The 22,832-nt window shown below is 49.9% G+C and overlaps 1 protein-coding gene across 1 annotated transcript; it reads left to right on the forward strand.

Annotated features, from left to right (window-relative positions):
- Nucleotides 1–2,847: 2,847 nt before the first annotated feature.
- On the forward strand, nt 2,848–13,119 carry LOC120915792 (arylacetamide deacetylase-like 4). The gene is made up of 4 exons (XM_040326589.1): nt 2,848–3,094; nt 4,081–4,300; nt 8,594–8,657; nt 11,695–13,119. The coding sequence occupies exons 1-4, from the start codon at nt 2,930–2,932 to the stop codon at nt 12,476–12,478; spliced, it is 1,233 nt and encodes a 410-aa protein (XP_040182523.1). The 5' UTR covers nt 2,848–2,929; the 3' UTR covers nt 12,479–13,119.
- Nucleotides 13,120–22,832: the final 9,713 nt, after the last annotated feature.

The raw sequence follows: 22,832 nt of genomic DNA on the forward strand, positions 1-22,832 counted from the left end.
TCGCCCATGCCCTTTGATAACGTCATGTATGACTAAACATGTCAGGGCGGAGCCACGCACTGACGTCACCGCGTTAACGTGACCCTGGAAGCACGGGTGTACGTTTGTTTTTTTATGTAATTTTCTGACGGTAATTTTAAATCGTTTCAGTGTCTATGTTACACTCTTTTAATAAACCCAGTTTTTATGGTACTTCACCATCTCGAGCCTCCGGTTTGTTTTCCTCTGTGATTCCCTGTGGGATACTGAGTTTAGAGCGGATCGCTCCGAGGAGATAGCCACCCGCACGGACTGGGTGAGGATCAGATGGAAGTCGAGGGGCCTAAAGCCCCTGTGACCTCCCATCATCGGATTGGGTGGATATATATGCCTTCTTGACCCCCATCTAACAGGGGGTCCAACTTGTCTGGTAAGAGCATTCACTTACCTTTCCCCTGGTGTGACCCTGAGGAATTCCTCCTTTCAATCAACACTTATCTGATGGCGGATCGTTTTCTTTCATCTTTTCACTGTTTAGATTATATTTGAAATTGGACAATTGTTTCACTTATTTGATGTCTGAACTCAAATTTATTGTTTAAACATTGGTGTATATATATTCCCTTCCATCCACCACGACAGCTTATCCGACACGCCACAATCCAGCAGACAGGACCCATTGGATTTTCCCCAGAAATAACGACACACAGCTCTGTTACTGGTTCCAAAATCTATGAATTAAAGGAACACTAAAGGTTCGTTTTTTATTAGATCAATTGATTTCTGTAAGCTAGAGCATTTAAATATCACTTACCTCGTTTTTCCTTTTGACCTCCAAAACACAGTAATCCAGGTTTGAAAATGCCATTTCCTGTCTCTCCTCTTCTTGCTTTCCACCAGCATCTGAGCCGTTTTGCATGGTGGAAAGCAGAATGTTCTCACCCCCTCCCTATGACTACAGCCCTGCGTGAAGATGCTCTCTTATCCCTCACAGGCATGGAGGCTAAGCCTAATGGGAACTGTAGTTCCCATTAGGCCGTGATGTAGCAAGAATAAATGCACACCGCAAACCAGGAAGTCAGTGAGAATAATGATTCAGGAGTGACGGAGGTGAATAAAACAGTTATAATGCAAAACATTACTTTTTACTTTATCAGCTACTGTCAGACTTTAATTTAAGAGGAAAATATTTTTGTCTTTACAACCCCTTTAATTTTAATGGTACACTCTCAGCTTTTTATGCAGTTACAGGCATATTACAGGGACAATGAAACTCTCCACCCACACATCACACAATGGGGGGGCTTCAATATACCTTCTCTTAGACAATGACATAATTATTAGTCATTATCCAGACAGCCTGTCTCCGCAATAATAAGTGATTCACCTACATAATACACATTTCTATGTCAGACGTTTTGGCACCGATCTGACATCATTACTACAGTTAACAAGTACATTCCACACATAAAACAGTATTATCAGCATACATAATGAGAGGTCCTAGGAGCCAGGCTAAATTAACCCCCAAAAGGGGCACAGGGTGACCCTAGACCCAAGAGTCATTATTGACACTTGGGACATCCTCCAAAAGTCTCTGGGTGTCACGGGTCATTCCGTTACAATATGGTATTAGCCTTATCGATCAGAGGGACTACTTTGTCATTTTTATTCACATATATATATCATTTTTACATATAATATTTTTTATTCTTATTCAGCTTTTTATTCATTCACTTTATACGCACAATGGTCAGGTTGTGTCGATTTTTCTAGCGCAACCTATTCCCCTCCTGTTTTTTTTATCTTGTTACATGTATATCACATGTTTTTTTAGGTGTTGCAGCTTGATTTATTCATTTAATTTATTTTCATCCATTGCACTTATCAATTTTCACACTTCATTTATTTCCTTAGCGCAATATATTTCCCCATTGTTGAATACAGAGAAGACAAGAGCGCACATCCGCTAAACCCATAATGCGTTTGCAGAGAGGAAACGTCCCCACCAGGCGAACGTCTGCGCATCACACAGGGGCCCCATCAATCACACAGGGGCCCCATCAATCACACAGGGGCGCCCATCAATCACACAGGGGCCCTTTCCCCAGGGAGACATCCCCACTCCGCAAACACCCTTCTCCAAATCAGGAAGTTTATCTCAACCAGCGTCAGTCCGCCCCAGTCGGCTCTTTAGCGCGGGGTGCGGGAGAACTAACCCTGGTGACACTACATATTAAACATCTTCATAAAATTTCCACGACAGTCCCCCTGATGTGTTACAATCATTTGGTTCCTCCAACGTGTTGATCATTATTATTGATCGTCTTTTCTCCTCCATGGATTAGAGCCGCACTGACAATACATATTAAATACATCTTCATAACATTTCCAAAAAAATGGGAGAAATGGATTGATCGGTGGATGGATTGATCGGTGGATGGATGGATTGATCGGTGGATGGATTGATCGGTGGATGGATTGATCGGTGGATGGATGGATTGATCGGTGGATGGATTGATCGGTGGATGGATTGATCGGTGGATGGATGGATCGGTGGATGGATTGATCGGTGGATGGATGGATTGATCGGTGGATGGATGGATTGATCGGTGGATGGATTGATCGGTGGATGGATTGATTGATCGGTGGATGGATGGATTGATTGATCGGTGGATGGATGGGAGGGATGGATTGATGGACACATTGTGAAGGGTGGTGAGATAAGCTGCAGTACAGGTGTATATCTGGTAGGGGGCGATCCTGGAAAGGACAAGGTGTGAAGTTCATTGTGCAGAGCTCAGGACGGGCGTGGCGATCCGGAGTTGGCAGGAGGTGAAGGTTGGAGGAGGTGGAGGGGGGTGGAGGAGGTTGGAGGGATTTAGGAGGACAGAGGAGGACGGGGTGGCGATCCGGAGTTGGCAGGACGGAGGAGGACGGGGTGGCAGCCATGTTTTCTCTTCTCTCTATCTTCGGGGTTTTTCTGTTGCTTTGTACTTTGCTCCTCTTTGGCGCGGTGTACGTGGAATCCCGGAAAGCGGAATATCCTCCGGGAATTGCCTGTTCAGCAGAACTGCGAAGTCTCTACAGAATTCTGAGTTTCATGTCAGTCCTGGTGAGTTCCTGAAGCCGCCCTCCCCCCAGAACAGAGATCTCTTGGGGAGAGTCTCTTAGATCTCTGATGGGTTCTGGGTACGATATTCCGGGGTCCTCCTGTTAGGGGGCGCCCATGCCCTCATCGGGGGGATATTCCGGGGTCCTCCTGTTAGGGGGCGCCCTCATCGGGGGGATATTCCGGGGTCCTCCTGTTAGGGGGTGTCCTCATCTGGGGGATATTCCGGGGTCCTCCAGTTAGGGGCGCCCTCATCGGGGGGATATTCCGGGGTCCTCCTGTTAGGGGCGCCCTCACCGGTGGGATATTCCGGGGTCCTCCTGTTAGGGGCGCCCTCATCGGTGGGATATTCCGGGGTCCTCCTGTCAGGGGGTGTCCTCATCTGGGGGATATTCCTGGGGTCCTCCTGTTGGGGGCGCCCTCATCGGGGGGATATTCCCACAGGGGCCCCATCAATCACACAGGGGCCCTTTCCCCAGGGAGACATCCCCACCAGGCGAACGTCTGCGGATCACACAGGAGCCCCATCAATCACACAGGGGCCCCATCAATCACACAGGGGCGCCCATCAATCACACAGGGGCCCCCATCAATCACACAGGGGCCCCATCAATCACACAGGGGCCCTTACCCCAGGGAGACATCCCCACCAGGCGAACGTCTGCGGATCACACAGGAGCCCCATCAATCACACAGGGGCCCCATCAATCACACAGGGGCGCCCATCAATCACACAGGGGCCCTTTCCCCAGGGAGACATCCCCACTCCGCAAACACCCTTCTCCAAATCAGGAAGTGTATCTCAACCAGCGTCAGTCCGCCCCAGTCGGCTCTTTAGCGTGGGGTGCGGGAGAACTAACCCTGGTGACACTACATATTAAACATCTTCATAACATTCCCAGGACAGTCCCTCTGATGTGTTACAATCATTTGGTTCCTCTAACGTGTTGATCATTATTATTGATCGTCTTTTCTCCTCCATGGATTAGGGCCGCACTCTGGAAACGTTCGGGATTTCCACGGTCACTCTTTACCACCGTTTGGCCAAATTTTTTCCGATGAAGTCAGAAGATGATCCCGAGCTCTTCACGAAGGATCTGGAATTTGAAGGCGTGCCTGTGAGAGTCTACCAGCCCAGAGATCCCTCCGCCGGGGACCGGAAAGGAGTCCTCTTCTTCCATGGCGGAGGCTTCGTGTTCGGAAATCTTGGTAGGTTTCCTCCTAGATACCGATAGCCAGATTCAGGGAGACGTGCCCAACGTTAGGCAGGCGTAGCGTATCTCATATACGCTCCGCCGCCGTAAGTTAGAGAGGCAAGTGCTGTATTCTCAAAGCACTGGCGTCCTAAGTTATGGCGGCGTAGCGTAAATGTCCCGGCATAAGCGCGCCCAATTCAAATTGTGAAGAGGTGGGCGTGTTTTATGGAAATAAAGCATGACCCCACGTAAATGACGTTTGGAAGGAACGGCGCATGCGCCGTCCGTGGACGTATCCCAGTGCGCATGCTCCAAAGTACGCAGCAAAGACTCATTGGTTTCGACGTGAACGTAAATGACGCCCAGCCCTATTCACGGACGACTTACGCAAACGACGTAAAAATTAAAAAATTCGACGCGGGTCCGACGTCCATACTTAACATTGGCTGGGCCAGCTTTTTGGTGGAATATCTTTACGCCTGAAAACGCCTTACGTAAACGGCGTATCTTGCTGATTTACGCATTTTAGGCGTAAATCAGCGTTCACGCCCCTAGCGGCCGGCGTAATTAGACAGCTAAGATACGATGGCGCAGGCGGTCGTATCTTAGCTACATTTAATTGCATCTCAATTTGAGAATACACTTAAATGTACGACGGCGCAGATTCAGAGTTACGACGGCGTATCTACTGATACGCCGGCGTAACAGTACCTGAGTCTGACTCCAACTGTCATTTCCACGTCGGTTACAATGTATCATTGCTGCCATTTATAGCAGAGAGCGGAGCGCTATCTACACTCCACTGTCCACAGGTTCCTCCAGTCCAGAACAATGGTAATAGGCTGGTTAACTTGTCCAGAAGTGGTAGTAGGAGCGGGGGAGGGAGGAAGCCGATTAAAAGCGGATCTTCATCTTTTTGGTGAAGTTCCACGTTAAAAAGGCAGAGGGCGGAGCCAACTTAACCACTTAAGGACCCCTTCACACTGATATACGTCAGCAGAATGGCACGGCTGGGCACATCAACGTATAGGTACGTTGTCCTTTAAGCCGCGCCCGCGACCCGGTCCGAAGCTCTGACACCGTGAGACTCGCGGACCCGATCGCTGCTGGAGTCCCGCGATCGGTCCCCGGAGCTGAAGAACGGGGAGAGGTGAGTGTAAACACAGCTTCCCCGTTCTTCACTGTGGCGGTGTCATCGATCGCGTGATCCCTTTTATAGGGAGACACAATCGATGATGTCACACCTACAGCCACACCCCCCTACAGTTGAAAACACACTTCAGGGAACACATAACCCCTTCAGCGCCCCCCTGTGGTTAACTCCTAAACTGCAAATGTCATTTTCACAATAAACAATGCATTTTTTGCTGTGAAAATGACAATGGTCCCAAAAATGTGTCAAAATTGTGCGAAGTGTCCGCCATAATGTCGCAGTCATGAAAAAAAAAAACGCTGATCGCCGCCATTAGTAGTAAAAAAATAATAATTAATAAAAATGCAATAAAACTATCCCCTATTTTGTAAACGCTATAAATTTTGCGCAAACCAACCGATAAACGCTTATTGCGATTTTTTTTACCAAAAATAGGTAGAAGAATACGTATCGGCCTAAACTGAGGATTTTTTTGTTGTTTTATATATATATATATTTGGGGGATATTTATTATAGCAAAAAGTAAAAAATATTGAATTTTTTTGAAAATTGTCGCTCAATTTTTGTTTATAGCGCAAAAAATAAAAACTGCAGAGGTCATCAAATACCACCAAAAGAAAGCTCTATTTGTGGGGAAAAATGACGCCAATTTTGTTTGGGAGCCACGTCGCACGACCGCGCAATTGTCAGTTAAAGCGACGCAGTGACGAATCGCAAAAAGGGGCAAGGTCCGTTAGCTGCATTTTGGTCCGGGTCTTAAGTGGTTAAAGGATAGGAAAAAACAGGGGAGTGTCCAAAAATTAAAGGGGAACTCAAAAACTACCCCCTGCCTACACTCGTCAGTGGCAGTTGGTGGCAGTCAGTGGCAGTCGGTGGCAGTCGGTGGGGTTGGTGGCAGTCAGTGGGGTAGGTGGCAGTCAGTGGGGTAGGTGGCAGTCAGTGGGGTTGGTGGCAGTCAGTGGGGTAGGTGGCAGTCAGTGGGGTAGGTGGCAGTCAGTGGGGTAGGTGGCAGTCAGTGGGGTAGGTGGCAGTCAGTGGGGTTGGTGGCAGTCAGTGGGGTTGGTGGCAGTCAGTGGTGTAGGTGGCAGTCAGTGGGGTTGGTGGCAGTCGGTGGGGTAGGTGGCAGTCAGTGGGGTAGGTGGCAGTCGGTGGAGTAGGTGGCAGTCAGTGGGGTTGGTGGCAGTCAGTGGGGTAGGTGGCAGTCAGTGGGGTAGGTGGCAGTCAGTGGGGTAGGTGGCAGTCAGTGGGGTTGGTGGCAGTCAGTGGGGTTGGTGGCAGTCAGTGGTGTAGGTGGCAGTCAGTGGGGTTGGTGGCAGTCGGTGGGGTAGGTGGCAGTCAGTGGGGTAGGTGGCAGTCGGTGGAGTAGGTGGCAGTCAGTGGGGTTGGTGGCAGTCAGTGGGGTAGGTGGCAGTCAGTGGTGGTGGCAGTCAGTGGCAGTCGGTGGAGTTGGTGGCAGTCGGTGGGGTTGGTGGCAGTCGGTGGGGTTGGTGGCAGTCAGTGGGGTAGGTGGCAGTCAGTGGGGTAGGTGGCAGTCAGTGGGGTAGGTGGCAGTCAGTGGGGTTGGTGGCAGTCAGTGGGGTTGGTGGCAGTCAGTGGGGTAGGTGGCAGTCAGTGGGGTAGGTGGCAGTCAGTGGGGTAGGTGGCAGTCAGTGGGGTTGGTGGCAGTCAGTGGGGTTGGTGGCAGTCGGTGGGGTAGGTGGCAGTCAGTGGGGTAGGTGGCAGTCGGTGGAGTAGGTGGCAGTCAGTGGGGTTGGTGGCAGTCGGTGGCAGTCAGTGGGGTAGGTGGCAGTCAGTGGGGTTGGTGGCAGTCAGTGGGGTTGGTGGCAGTCAGTGGGGTAGGTGGCAGTCAGTGGGGTTGGTGGCAGTCAGTGGGGTTGGTGGCAGTCAGTGGGGTAGGTGGCAGTCAGTGGGGTTGGTGGCAGTCAGTGGGGTAGGTGGCAGTCAGTGGGGTAGGTGGCAGTCAGTGGGGTTGGTGGCAGTCAGTGGGGTAGGTGGCAGTCAGTGGGGTAGGTGGCAGTCGGTGGGGTTGGTGGCAGTCGGTGGGGTTGGTGGCAGTCAGTGGGGTTGGTGGCAGTCAGTGGGGTAGGTGGCAGTCGGTGGGGTTGGTGGCAGTCGGTGGGGTTGGTGGCAGTCGGTGGCAGTCAGTGGGGTTGGTGGCAGTCAGTGGGGTAGGTGGCAGTCGGTGGGGTTGGTGGCAGTCGGTGGGGTTGGTGGCAGTCAGTGGGGTTGGTGGCAGTCAGTGGGGTTGGTGGCAGTCGGTGGGGTAGGTGGCAGTCGGTGGCAGTCACTGGGGTAGGTGGCAGTCGGTGGGGTTGGTGGCAGTCGGTGGGGTTGGTGGCAGTCGGTGGCAGTCAGTGGGGTTGGTGGCAGTCGGTGGGGTTGGTGGCAGTCAGTGGGGTTGGTGGCAGTCAGTGGGGTTGGTGGCAGTCGGTGGGGTTGGTGGCAGTCAGTGGGGTTGGTGGCAGTCAGTGGGGTAGGTGGCAGTCGGTGGGGTTGGTGGCAGTCGGTGGCAGTCAGTGGGGTTGGTGGCAGTCGGTGGGGTTGGTGGCAGTCGGTGGCAGTCAGTGGGGTTGGTGGCAGTCAGTGGGGTTGGTGGCAGTCGGTGGGGTTGGTGGCAGTCAGTGGCAGTCAGTGGGGTAGGTGGCAGTCAGTGGGGTAGGTGGCAGTCAGTGGGGTAGGTGGCAGTCAGTGGGGTTGGTGGCAGTCGGTGGCAGTCAGTGGGGTTGGTGGCAGTCGGTGGGGTTGGTGGCAGTCAGTGGGGTTGGTGGCAGTCAGTGGGGTAGGTGGCAGTCGGTGGGGTTGGTGGCAGTCAGTGGGGTAGGTGGCAGTCGGTGGGGTTGGTGGCAGTCGGTGGGGTAGGTGGCAGTCGGTGGCAGTCAGTGGGGTAGGTGGCAGTCAGTGGGGTTGGTGGCAGTCAGTGGGGTTGGTGGCAGTCGGTGGGGTTGGTGGCAGTCGGTGGGGTTGGTGGCAGTCAGTGGGGTAGGTGGCAGTCGGTGGAGTAGGTGGCAACGATTTTCCATTTTGTGTGACCATGCGATCAGAGATCGCGGTACGACTTCTTTTTACTTCTATGCTGTGAATTGTATTCTTTGGATTTTCGGTGGCTGAAGAATTTTCGCCTCCTCAGCTCATTATTGTCCATTTTATTTGTAGATCAATATGACAAACTTTGCGGACACATCTCAAAGAGGGCCGGAGTTGTGCTGGTGTCAGTCGGGTGAGAAGTCTTCATTCTCTTATCTCTTCTATTGCTATTCCAACAATTGTACAAGAAATATGGAACATCAAAGAAGTGCTGTGTGGGAAATTGTCTTCATGTGGATGGGGTCATGTCCTAATCCGGGGTTCAGCACTGGACGTCAGGAGATTACACATCTCTGTGATGGGGGGGGATCACGTAAAAACCTTCCATTTGGGGCGTGTCTTAGGGTAGGCCACCCCTCTTTTAATTAAAACATCCCAGGTGAAATAATCTGGTCCTCTTATACCAAGGTTCTCTGGAACTGGAATCGGCTGGAGGTGGTCACAGGGGCAGAACCAGAACATGGCGAAAAGAAAAGACCCCCCAACTTTTTGGCAGACCATGGCATGCAGGGTCTCCTCCCCCTTCAGGGTATGCGCTCACCAATGCCCAGGAACAGGCGGAGTCATGTTCAGGCAACACCCTGACTTAGAAGTGAACCGCACCCCCAGTGCTGATCTTATTACATTAACTCTTCCCCTACCCGCGGCTTGGTCCCCGAGGTCTCCACAAAGTAGGTTCAGTCCCAGCTGCTGGGGCACCAACCGACGGCCCACGTCATTGGTAGCGGTGGGATGGTTTGCACACTGAGCCATGATAGAGTACGGCTCACATCATTGGTAGCGGTGGGATGGTTTGCACACTGAGCCATGATAGCATACGGCTCACGTCATTGGTAGCGGTGTGATGGTTTGCACACTGAGCCATGATAGAGTATGGCTCACGTCATTGGTAGCGGTGGGATGGTTTGCACACTGAGCCATGATAGAGTACGGCTCGCGTCATTGGTAGCGGTGGGATGGTTTGCACACTGAGCCATGATAGAGTACGGCTTGCGTCATTGGTAGCTGTGGGATGGTTTGCACACTGAGCCATGATAGAGTACGTCTCACGTCATTGGTAGCGGTGGGATGGTTTGCACACTGAGCCATGATAGAGTACGGCTCACGTCATTGGTAGCGGTGGGATGGTTTGCACACTGAGCCATGATAGAGTACGGCTCGCGTCATTGGTAGCGGTGGGATGGTTTGCACACTGAGCCATGATAGAGTACGGCTCGCGTCATTGGTAGCGGTGGGATGGTTTGCACACTGAGCCATGATAGAGAATGGCTCACGTCATTGGTAGCGGTGGGATGGTTTGCACACTGAGCCATGATAGAGTACGGCTCGCGTCATTGGTAGCGGTGGGATGGTTTGCACACTGAGCCATGATGGAGTACGGCTCGCGTCATTGGTAGCGGTGGGATGGTTTGCACACTGAGCCATGATGGAGTACGGCTCGCGTCATTAGTAGCGGTGGGATGGTTTGCACACTGAGCCATGATGGAGTACAGCTCGCGTCATTAGTAGCGGTGGGATGGTTTGCACACTGAGCCATGATAGAGTACGGCTCACGTCATTGGTAGCGGTGGGATGGTTTGCACACTGAGCCATGATAGAGTACGGCTCGCGTCATTGGTAGCGGTGGGATGGTTTGCACACTGAGCCATGATAGAGTACGGCTCACGTCATTGGTAGCGGTGGGATGGTTTGCACACTGAGCCATGATGGAGTACGGCTCGCGTCATTAGTAGCGGTGGGATGGTTTGCACACTGAGCCATGATGGAGTACGGCTCGCGTCATTAGTAGCGGTGGGATGGTTTGCACACTGAGCCATGATAGAGTACGGCTCACGTCATTGGTAGCGGTGGGATGGTTTGCACACTGAGCCATGATGGAGTACGGCTCGCGTCATTAGTAGCGGTGGGATGGTTTGCACACTGAGCCATGATGGAGTACGGCCCACGTCATTGGTAGCGGTGGGATGGTTTGCACACTGAGCCATGATGGAGTACGGCTCGCGTCATTAGTAGCGGTGGGATGGTTTGCACACTGAGCCATGATGGAGTACGGCTCGCGTCATTGGTAGCGGTGGGATGGTTTGCACACTGAGCCATGATAGAGTACGGCTCGCGTCATTAGTAGCGGTGGGATGGTTTGCACACGGTCATGTACAGAGCCATCTTTTTTTAGATATCCTCTGTTAAAGGTAATACCGCCACCCAGGTGTACTTCAGGTAAATGCAGGATACATTTCAGTAACCCCCGGAATTCCGTGAGAAATCACAATGAGACACAAGAAAGCATTTGAGTGTTCATTAGATCTCTAAAGTTTATTCTCTCAGAGGGACTTATATGCGGAAGAAAGATAGGAGGGGCTGTGTGTTAATGCATATGTCTGTAGATTTCATACAAACTCAGTATTTTCTTATCAAGATTTAAACCAGCTGAATTTAGTTTTAACAATGACTCAGCAGAAGCAGGGTGTGACTCTATGCAAACTGTTAGCTAATGTAAGTATGTCAAAACACATATAGAAAAGTTCATTTCTACTTAAAAATAAAGTCAGTTATTTATACATTCTATTTCATCCTCCTCACAGTTTTTCATGCCGCATGGCTCTGCACATGACCGTTTGCACACGTCACTGCTGCTATTCTATTTGAATATATACATGTCTGTGATTGGTTCTTTTGAAAGAATACAAATGTCTGATTGGCTGTTTTTGAAGCCACCACCTTCTTTTGTTACTCACATTGACAGTATAAATAAAAGCAGCTCCTGATGCTAGAGAGGAGTCCCGCTGATGGAGCGGAGACGTGAGCTGTGGTGATGTCGGATACTCGGGGATATACGGGAAATAGAGTGATCGGTGAGATTATATCATTAGACGGAATGTGTGCCGATCAGCACAGGAGATGTGGTGTGCGCTCCGTGTACAACCTTCTCTCCACAACAAGATGGCGAGCCAGGTAGGAGGAGTGATCAGAGCCTCCTTAGCATCGGATTGAGATGAGGGAGCGAATGATCTGCGTTCCGATGCGTTGGGGAGGCTCTGCTCTGCAAAATACCAGTTTTTCGTCTTTTTACAAACAATTGACATTATATCTGATTGAAGGGCCCCTGGAAGGGCCACAATCTGGGTTAGTGACACATGGAAGTCCTTGTTAACTCTCCGATGTTTCTTTAGGTATCGCCTGGCCCCAGAACACCTGTACCCCGCCGCATTCCAAGATTGTCTGACCGCTTCCATCCACTTCCTGAGGACGGCGCTGGATTTCGGGGTCAATCCCTCGTCTGTCATCACATGTGGGGACAGCGCGGGTGGAAATCTCGCGGCTGCGGTATCACAAGCTCTGGTGACCAGGAAGGATATTCCTAGACCTCTCGCCCAGGTGATGATCTACCCCGTACTCCAGATGATTGACTTCAACTTACCTTCATACCAACAAAACCGCGCTGTGCCCCTCCTACTGCGAGACCGCGCCCTGTTCTACCTGCTGACCTATGTAGGAAGAGGGGACCTGTCTGTCTCCAGAGACGTGCTGAACGGCAGCCATGTCCCTCCAGATGTGAGGAAGAAGTTCTCCAAGTGGCTGAGTGTGGATCATATCCCGGAGGAGGTCGCGGGGTACATGAGGCACACGGGGTACACGCCGCACACCATGGCCGCCTTCGACAAAAATCTGTATGAGAAGCTCAAACAAGTCCTTGAATCTTCGTGTTCTCCTCTGGTGGCTGATGACGCCGCGCTTCGCCTCTTACCAAAATCTTATCTCCTAACATGTGAGTTCGATGTTCTCCGTGATGAGGGGATCCTCTACAAGAAACGTCTGGAGGACAATGGGGTGTCCGTCACCTGGCACCATATCAAAGATGGCTTCCATGGACTCCTCAGCTTCTATGACCAGTGGGCCTGTGAATCGGGGATACGAGCCATGGACAGCATTGTTGGCTTCATAAAAGATGCCTGAGATGTGTCCTGAATGTGACTGGGAACGTCTGTGTGATGAAGGTTGGATCACCCAATAGAAAGGACATTCCATCTTCTCTCCATTCACATCTACTCTCCATTCACATCTACTCTCCATTCACATCTACTCTCCATTCACATCTACTCTCCATTCACATCTACTCTCCATTCACTTCTACTCTCCATTCCATCTTCTCTCCATTCACTTCTACTCTCCATTCACTTCTACTCTCCATTCACTTCTACTCTCCATTCACTTCTACTCTCCATTCACATCTACTCTCCATTCACTTCTACTCTCCATTCACATCTACTCTCCATTCACATCTACTCTCCATTCACATCTACTCTCCATTCACTTCTACTCTCCATTCACATTCCATCTTCTCTCCATTCACTTCTACTCTCCATTCACTTCTACTCTCCAATCACATTCCATCTTCTCTCCATTCACTTCTACTCTCCATTCACTTCTACTCTCCATTCACTTCTACTCTCCATTCACATCTACTCTCCATTCACATCTACTCTCCATTCACTTCTACTCTCCATTCACTTCTACTCTCCATTCACTTCTACTCTCCATTCACTTCCACTCTCCATTTGTTTCTACTCTCCATTCACTTCTACTCTCCATTCCATCTATTCTCCATTCACATCTACTCTCCATTCACATCCACTCTCCATTCACATCCACTCTCCATTCACATCTACTCTACATTCACTTCTACTCTACATTCACTACTACTCTCCAATCACATTCCATCTTCTCTCCATTCCCATCCAATCTGTCAGGAAGTTTGAATGATTAATCAAGTCGGTGATATCAATGAATGGATACAGAAGAGCCTTCAGTTTTTAGCTGGATAATTAGCATAAAATAAATATAAAGACGGGAAATTTCCTGAACTCTGTGTAGAGATTTTTAAACACAATAAAATTGTATGAAAGTTTGGACTGCAGAAAAATAAAAATGTATTTACCATTCAAGTCCCTAGAACTACGATCCCATCGATCGCTCTGATTTCTGGTATGACAATAATTAGTAAAGATTTAGTCCCAAGAACGAGGATGAATTCGATCGTTCGCTTTCCACTCAGAAGGAATCATCACCACAGAATACAAAACTAGAAGACAACCAGGTCCACCCAATCAGACCTCCCCCTCCCAATCAGACCTCCCCCTTCCGGGTCCACCCAATCAGACCTCCCCCTCCCAATCAGACCTCCCCCTCCCGGGTCCACCCAATCAGACCTTCCCCTCCCGGGTCCACCCAATCAGACCTCCCCCTCCCGGGTCCTACCAATCAGACCTCCCCCTCCCGGGTCCTACCAATCAGACCTCCCCCTCACAAGTCCACCCAATCAGACCTTCCCCCTCACAGGTCCACCCAATCAGACCTTCCCCCTCACAAGTTCACCCAATCAGACCTTCCCCTCCCAGTCAGACCTCCCCCTCCCAGGTCCACCCAATCAGAGCTTTCCCTCCCAGATCCACCCAATCAGACCTTCCCCTCCCAGGTCCTGCCCCTCCCGGGTCCACCCAATCAGACCTTCTTCTCCCAGGTCCACCCAATCAGAGCTTTCCCTCCCGGGTCCACCCAATCAGACCTTCTTCTCCCAGGTCCTCCCAATCAGACCTTCTCCTCCCAGGTCCACCCTGTGAAGGATGCTTCAGTTTAAATTCTCCCTGCTAAGTAATATTGCTGTGTGTTAAGTCTAACAGGTGATTTCAGGTGTGACTCACCCCTCTGCTAACAGGCTTTTGAAATGTTAATGACCCTTCCTCAGCCAGTCCTACTTCAAAGGGTAATTGTGTGTGTGAAGAAGCCCTGTGGTTACTGTTTACTGTGATTAGAAGTGGCTCATGTTAATTATTCTGATTGCTCCATTGTGGTAATTATCTCTTCTATATACGGGGCCAGGCTGCCTAGATAATGTATTCTGTTACAACTAGTAATTAACTTCACTGATGTCATTATCTAAAGAAAATGTGTTTTCAGGGTCGGCTCCGAAATGTCTGCCTATCATCTGTATGGAAGCCCCAGTGTGTGAGGGGGGCGGAGATTGTCATTGCAACAGTTTTGGAAATGACATATAAGCTGTGTGTTGTACCATTAAACTCAGTCTTGTTCTAGCAGTAAGCCTGGACTAATGTGTGGCTTATTGGGACGATCCCAGGAATATCCCTCCTCGTGGAATATTGGGGTGATTTTCTTTATGGGAAGAAGGGAACGTTGACGGGGATATCATACCAATACCGTCACACACCCCAATCAGACCTTCTCCTCCCAGGTCCACCCAATCAGACCTTCCCCTCCCGGAGAGAGAGAGAGAGAGAGGGGAACATAGAGAGAGAGAGGGGGGGAACATAGAGAGAGGGGGGAACATAGAGAGAGAGAGGGGGGACCTAGAGAGAGAGAGAGGGGGGAACATAGAGAGAGAGAGAGGGGGGAACATAGAGAGAGAGAGAGGGGGGAACATAGAGAGAGAGAGAGGGGGGAACATAGAGAGAGAGAGAGAGGGGGGAACATAGAGAGAGAGAGAGAGGGGGAACATAGAGAGAGGGGGGAACATAGAGAGAGAGAGAGGGGGGAACATAGAGAGAGAGAGAGGGGGGAACATAGAGAGAGAGAGGGGGGGAACATAGAGAGAGAGAGGGGGGGAACATAGAGAGAGAGAGGGGAAAATAGAGAGAGAGAGGGGGAGAGAGAGGGGGAGAGAGAGAGAGAGAGAGAGAGAGAGAGAGGGGAACATAGAGAGAGAGGGGGGACATAGAGAGAGAGAGAGGAACAGAGAGAGAGAGAGAGAGAGGGGAAGAGAGGAACATAGAGAGGGGGAACACAGAGAGAGGGGGGACATAGAGAGAGAGGGGGAACATAGAGAGAGAGGGGGGGCATAGAGAGAGGGGGGAACATAGAGAGAGAGGGGGAACATAGAGAGAGGGGGAACATAGAGAGAGGGTGGGGGACATAGAGAGAGGGGGGAACATAGAAAGAGGGGGGAACATAGAGAGAGAGAGGGGGGAACATAGAGAGAGAGAGGGGGGAACATAGAGAGAGAGAGGGGGAACATAGAGAGAGGGGGGGGACATAGAGAGAGGGGGGGGGACATAGAGAGAGGGGGGGGGGACATAGAGAGAGGGGGGGGGACATAGAGAGAGGGGGGGGACATAGAGAGAGGGGGGGGACATAGAGAGAGGGGGGACATAGAGAGAGGGGGGGGACATAGAGAGAGGGGGGACATAGAGAGAGGGGGGGGACATAGAGAGGGGGGGGACATAGAGAGGGGGGGGGACATAGAGAGAGGGGGGACATAGAGAGAGGGGGGGAACATAGAGAGAGGGGGGAAACATAGAGAGAGGGGGGAAACATAGAGAGAGGGGGGAACATAGAGAGAGGGGGGAACATAGAGAGAGGGGGGAACATAGAGAGAGAGGGGGGAACATAGAGAGAGGGGGGGGACATAGAGAGAGGGGGGGAACATAGAGAGAGGGGGGAACATAGAGAGAGGGGGGAACATAGAGAGAGGGGGGGGGAACATAGAGAGGGGGGGGAACATAGAGAGAGGGGGGGGGGAACATAGAGAGAGGGGGGAACATAGAGAGAGGGGGGAACATAGAGAGAGAGGGGGGAACATAGAGAGAGGGGGGGGACATAGAGAGAGGGGGGGGACATAGAGAGAGGGGGGGACATAGAGAGAGGGGGGGACATAGAGAGAGGGGGGGGACATAGAGAGGGGGGGACATAGAGAGAGGGGGGACATAGAGAGAGGGGGGGAACATAGAGAGAGGGGGGAAACATAGAGAGAGGGGGGAAACATAGAGAGAGGGGGGGAAACATAGAGAGAGGGGGGGACATAGAGAGAGGGGGGACATAGAGAGAGGGGGGACATAGAGAGAGAGAGAGGGGGGACATAGAGAGAGGGGGGGACATAGAGAGAGAGAGGGGGGGAACATAGAGAGAGAGGGGAACATCCTAAAAGGTACCAGAAGGGGTTTTAATATTGTACTAGTAGAAGGGTCTCGGGGGTCCCTAAATGTCTGCGGGTGAGGGGCACAAATTACTTTTCTTGCCTTGGGTGCTGACAACCCCCGCTATGAAAATTCTACTGTTAGGGGTCCCACAAGCTGGGAAATGTTATGAAGGGGTCCCTAGAAAGGTGGAGACCCTCTTCTCTCACCACGAGGAGAATTGGGAGGGGCTACGGAACCGCGTCGGGGGATTTCCAAGGCTTCTCGTAGGGAATGTTCAGGGGGCTTCAAGGAAAGCGATCGATAGATCGTCTGATAGAGTGATGGGCTATGGGAAAGGGAGGAACAAGTGATGATCCCCTTTGCTCTCTGAACTTTCCCTTTACACATCCCCCCATCTCAGGACTAGAGGTGAAGTTTAGAAGATTTCCTGGCATCTGATTGGGCGGCACGTCTTATTCATGTGATTCTAAGGGCTCCCGCTGCTGTGGAGGGAGAGTCCCCGGAGAGTTCAGGCTCTCATGCACATTGCTGGATCCAGATGGGGTTCAGGTAAGTATTAGGGGGGGAGGTTTTCTCGCTTGCGTTTGCCCGCGGCGTGGAGCTCAACATACAGCTTAAACCCCGCCCCCTAAATAACTGTCTGTAACTTTGGATCTTTATTACGCTGACCAGGCGGTGGCCACATAAGATGCGTGTGAATAACGGCGACACTCGAGAGAAATGAACATATGTTGGGCCAGATTCACGTAGCTCAGCGGATCTATAGATCCGCTCGATCTACGTGAATTAAGATCCGCTCCCGCAAGTTTAGGAGGCAAGTGGCTAATTCACAAACCACTTACCTCCAAACTTGCGACGGCGGATCCTAAATCCCCCAGCGGAATTCAAATTCCGCGGCTAGGGGAGTGTCATATTTAAATCAGGCGCGTTCCCGCGCCGATTTAAATGCGCATGCGTCGTCTGTGGAATTTCCCGGCGTGCATTGCTCCCACTGATGTCAATAGGACGTCAGTGGTTGCGACGTGAGCGGGACTTGCGACGCGCGTGTTCGTGAATCGGCGTACGCAAACGACGTAGGAAAATTCAAATTCGACGCGGGAACGCCGGCTATACTTAACATTGGCTGCGCCTGATAAAAGAAAGGGTAAGTATACGACGGCAAACCGCTACGGAAACGACGTAAGAAGACTGCGTCGGGTCCGCGTATGTTCGTGAATTTGCGTATCTCGCTGATTTACATATTATTTATCGTAAATCAGCGGGAACGCCCCCGGCGCCATTTTTAAATCCAAAAAAAGATCCGACAGTGTAACACAGTGTAACACAGTCAGATCTAGCCCTATCTATGCGTATGTGATTCTATGAATGAGGCGCATAGATAGGACCAGTGTAAGTCAGAGATACGATGGGGGATCAGGAGATATCAGGAGATAATACACCGGAGTATCTCTACGTGAATCTGGCCCCAGAATTCTATGAACACAAAGAAATGTCTCCCAGGCATATAAAGAATCTTTATCATACCAGCGATGCCTCCCTAGGAGATCGGAGGAGGAAAGGTGGCGCCGGCTCAGCTGACTCCATGTGTCCCGGGGAAAGGAGATGAAAGAGTTGTGACAGGAAGTGAAGACAACATGACAGGAAATGTACATTACCATAGAACTTGCCCTTCAACAGTCCTTTGTTAAGAGTGACATCTAGTGGACAATATTTGAATTACAAGTCCAGAAGATATTCCTGCATTTCCTTGTAGGAGAAAAGCGTGAAACCTTTAGAACCACTTTACCCAAAGTTTTACTTAAAGCGGGAGTCCACCCGCAATTTTATTTTGTACACCTGTAAGGCAAAAGCCATAATGAGCTAGTATGCGCTGCATACGCACGGGAGATTTCATGCCGGCCCTTTAGCCGAGGATCCCCGCTGTGCATGCGCCGCTACAATCAGCGGCACATTGTGAGGGGAATAGCTCCTAAACCGTACAGGTGAGTCTTATTATAGGCCTTATTATAGACTCACCTGTAGGTAAAAGTGATAGTAAACACTTTACTCCCACTTTAAATGCTGACTGTACCGAACCACCAGATGGCGCTCTAAGGCTAGGGACAGGTAATAATATTGAGCCGAGTGTCCAGAGCTCCCAACTGTCCCGGACTTCCAGGGACTCTTCCGGACTTCCAGGGACTCTTCTTCCGGACTTCCAGGGACTCTTCCGGACTTCCAGGGACTCTTCTTCCGGACTTCCAGGGACTCTTCTTCCGGACTTCCAGGGACTCTTCTTCCAGACTTCCAGGGACTCTTCCAGACTTCCAGGGACTCTTCCGGATTTCCAGGGACTCTTCTTCCGGATTTCCAGGGACTCTTCCGGACTTCCAGGGACTCTTCCGGATTTCCAGGGACTCTTCCGGACTTCCAGGGACTCTTCCGGATTTCCAGGGACTCTTCCGGACTTCCAGGGACTCTTCCGGACTTCCAGGGACTCTTCCGGATTTCCAGGGACTCTTCTTCCGGACTTCCAGGGACTCTTCCAGACTTCCAGGGACTCTTCCGGACTTCCAGGGACTCTTCTTCCGGACTTCCAGGGACTCTTCTTCCGGACTTCCAGGGACTCTTCCAGACTTCCAGGGACTCTTCCAGACTTCCAGGGACTCTTCTTCCGGATTTCCAGGGACTCTTCCGGACTTCCAGGGACTCTTCCGGATTTCCAGGGACTCTTCCGGACTTCCAGGGACTCTTCCGGACTTCCAGGGACTCTTCCAGATTCGGAACAATGTCCTTCTGTCCCCCTCATGGATTGGTTGGTGAGATTTATGTGCGGTGTTCATGGATTGGTTGGATGATTTATGTGCGGTGTCCATGGATTGGTTGGGAGATTTATGTGTGGTGTTCATGGATTGGTTGGGAGATTTATGTGCGGTGTTCATGGATTGGTTGGGAGATTTATGTGCGGTGTCCATGGATTGGTTGGGAGATTTATGTGCGGTGTTCATGGATTGGTTGGGAGATTTATGTGCGGTGTCCATGGATTGGTTGGGAGATTTATGTGCGGTGTTCATGGATTGGTTGGTGAGATTTATGTGTGGTGTTCATGGATTGGTTGGGAGATTTATGTGCGGTGTTCATGGATTGGTTGGGAGATTTATGTGCGGTGTTCATGGATTGGTTGGATGATTTATGTGCGGTGTTCATGGATTGGTTGGGAGATTTATGTGCGGTGTTCATGGATTGGTTGGATGATTTATGTGCGGTGTCCATGGATTGGTTGGGAGATTTATGTGTGGTGTTCATGGATTGGTTGGGAGATTTATGTGCGGTGTTCATGGATTGGTTGGGAGATTTATGTGCGGTGTTCATGGATTGGTTGGATGATTTATGTGCGGTGTTCATGGATTGGTTGGGAGATTTATGTGCGGTGTTCATGGATTGGTTGGATGATTTATGTGCGGTGTCCATGGATTGGTTGGGAGATTTATGTGCGGTGTTCATGGATTGGTTGGGAGATTTATGTGCGGTGTTCATGGATTGGTTGGATGATTTATGTGCGGTGTCCATGGATTGGTTGGGAGATTTATGTGCGGTGTTCATGGATTGGTTGGTGAGATTTATGTGCGGTGTTCATGGATTGGTTGGTGAGATTTATGTGTGGTGTTCATGGATTGGTTGGTGAGATTTATGTGTGGTGTTCATGGATTGGTTGGTGAGATTTATGTGTGGTGTTCATGGATTGGTTGGGAGATTTATGTGTGGTGTTCATGGATTGGTTGGTGAGATTTATGTGCGGTGTTCATGGATTGGTTGGTGAGATTTATGTGTGGTGTTCATGGATTGGTTGGTGAGATTTATGTGTGGTGTTCATGGATTGGTTGGTGAGATTTATGTGCGGTGTTCATGGATTGGTTGGGAGATTTATGTGCGGTGTTCATGGATTGGTTGGGAGATTTATGTGTGGTGTTCATGGATTGGTTGGGAGATTTATGTGTGGTGTTCATGGATTGGTTGGGAGATTTATGTGCGGTGTTCATGGATTGGTTGGGAGATTTATGTGTGGTGTTCATGGATTGGTTGGGAGATTTATGTGTGGTGTTCATGGATTGGTTGGATGATTTATGTGCGGTGTCCATGGATTGGTTGGGAGATTTATGTGTGGTGTTCATGGATTGGTTGGGAGATTTATGTGCGGTGTTCATGGATTGGTTGGGAGATTTATGTGCGGTGTTCATGGATTGGTTGGGAGATTTATGTGTGGTGTTCATGGATTGGTTGGGAGATTTATGTGTGGTGTTCATGGATTGGTTGGGAGATTTATGTGTGGTGTTCATGGATTGGTTGGGAGATTTATGTGTGGTGTTCATGGATTGGTTGGTGAGATTTATGTGCGGTGTTCATGGATTGGTTGTATGATTTATGTGTGGTGTTCATGGATTGGTTGGTGAGATTTATGTGTGGTGTTCATGGATTGGTTGGGAGATTTATGTGTGGTGTTCATGGATTGGTTGGGAGATTTATGTGTGGTGTTCATGGATTGGTTGGGAGATTTATGTGCGGTGTTCATGGATTGGTTGGGAGATTTATGTGCGGTGTTCATGGATTGGTTGGGAGATTTATGTGCGGTGTTCATGGATTGGTTGGGAGATTTATGTGTGGTGTTCATGGATTGGTTGGATGATTTATGTGCGGTGTTCATGGATTGGTTGGGAGATTTATGTGTGGTGTTCATGGATTGGTTGGGAGATTTATGTGTGGTGTTCATGGATTGGTTGGTGAGATTTATGTGTGGTGTTCATGGATTGGTTGGGAGATTTATGTGCGGTGTTCATGGATTGGTTGGGAGATTTATGTGTGGTGTTCATGGATTGGTTGGTGAGATTTATGTGCGGTGTTCATGGATTGGTTGGGAGATTTATGTGCGGTGTTCATGGATTGGTTGGTGAGATTTATGTGTGGTGTTCATGGATTGGTTGGGAGATTTATGTGTGGTGTTCATGGATTGGTTGGGAGATTTATGTGTGGTGTTCATGGATTGGTTGGTGAGATTTATGTGTGGTGTTCATGGATTGGTTGGGAGATTTATGTGTGGTGTTCATGGATTGGTTGGGAGATTTATGTGTGGTGTTCATGGATTGGTTGGTGAGATTTATGTGCGGTGTTCATGGATTGGTTGGGAGATTTATGTGTGGTGTTCATGGATTGGTTGGTGAGATTTATGTGTGGTGTTCATGGATTGGTTGGGAGATTTATGTGTGGTGTTCATGGATTGGTTGGTGAGATTTATGTGTGGTGTTCATGGATTGGTTGGGAGATTTATGTGTGGTGTTCATGGATTGGTTGGTGAGATTTATGTGTGGTGTTCATGGATTGGTTGGTGAGATTTATGTGTGGTGTTCATGGATTGGTTGGTGAGATTTATGTGCGGTGTTCATGGATTGGTTGGTGAGATTTATGTGCGGTGTTCATGGATTGGTTGGGAGATTTATGTGTGGTGTTCATGGATTGGTTGGTGAGATTTATGTGCGGTGTTCATGGATTGGTTGGGAGATTTATGTGCGGTGTTCATGGATTGGTTGGTGAGATTTATGTGTGGTGTTCATGGATTGGTTGGGAGATTTATGTGTGGTGTTCATGGATTGGTTGGATGATTTATGTGTGGTGTTCATGGATTGGTTGGGAGATTTATGTGCGGTGTTCATGAATTGGTTGGGAGATTTATGTGTGGTGTTCATGGATTGGTTGGATGATTTATGTGCGGTGTTCATGGATTGGTTGGATGATTTATGTGTGGTGTTCATGGATTGGTTGGGAGATTTATGTGCGGTGTTCATGGATTGGTTGGTGAGATTTATGTGTGGTGTCCATGGATTGGTTGGTGAGATTTATGTGTGGTGTTCATGGATTGGTTGGATGATTTATGTGCGGTGTTCATGGATTGGTTGGTGAGATTTATGTGTGGTGTCCATGGATTGGTTGGTGAGATTTATGTGTGGTGTTCATGGATTGGTTGGGAGATTTATGTGTGGTGTTCATGGATTGGTTGGATGATTTATGTGTGGTGTTCATGGATTGGTTGGGAGATTTATGTGTGGTGTTCATGGATTGGTTGGATGATTTATGTGTGGTGTTCATGGATTGGTTGGGAGATTTATGTGTGGTGTTCATGGATTGGTTGGGAGATTTATGTGCGGTGTTCATGGATTGGTTGGATGATTTATGTGCGGTGTTCATGGATTGGTTGGATGATTTATGTGTGGTGTTCATGGATTGGTTGGTGAGATTTATGTGCGGTGTTCATGGATTGGTTGGATGATTTATGTGTGGTGTTCATGGATTGGTTGGGAGATTTATGTGTGGTGTTCATGGATTGGTTGGGAGATTTATGTGTGGTGTTC

The sequence above is a fragment of the Rana temporaria genome, chromosome 10, assembly GCF_905171775.1.
Source record: "Rana temporaria chromosome 10, aRanTem1.1, whole genome shotgun sequence".
Taxonomy (NCBI): Eukaryota; Metazoa; Chordata; class Amphibia; order Anura; family Ranidae; genus Rana; species Rana temporaria.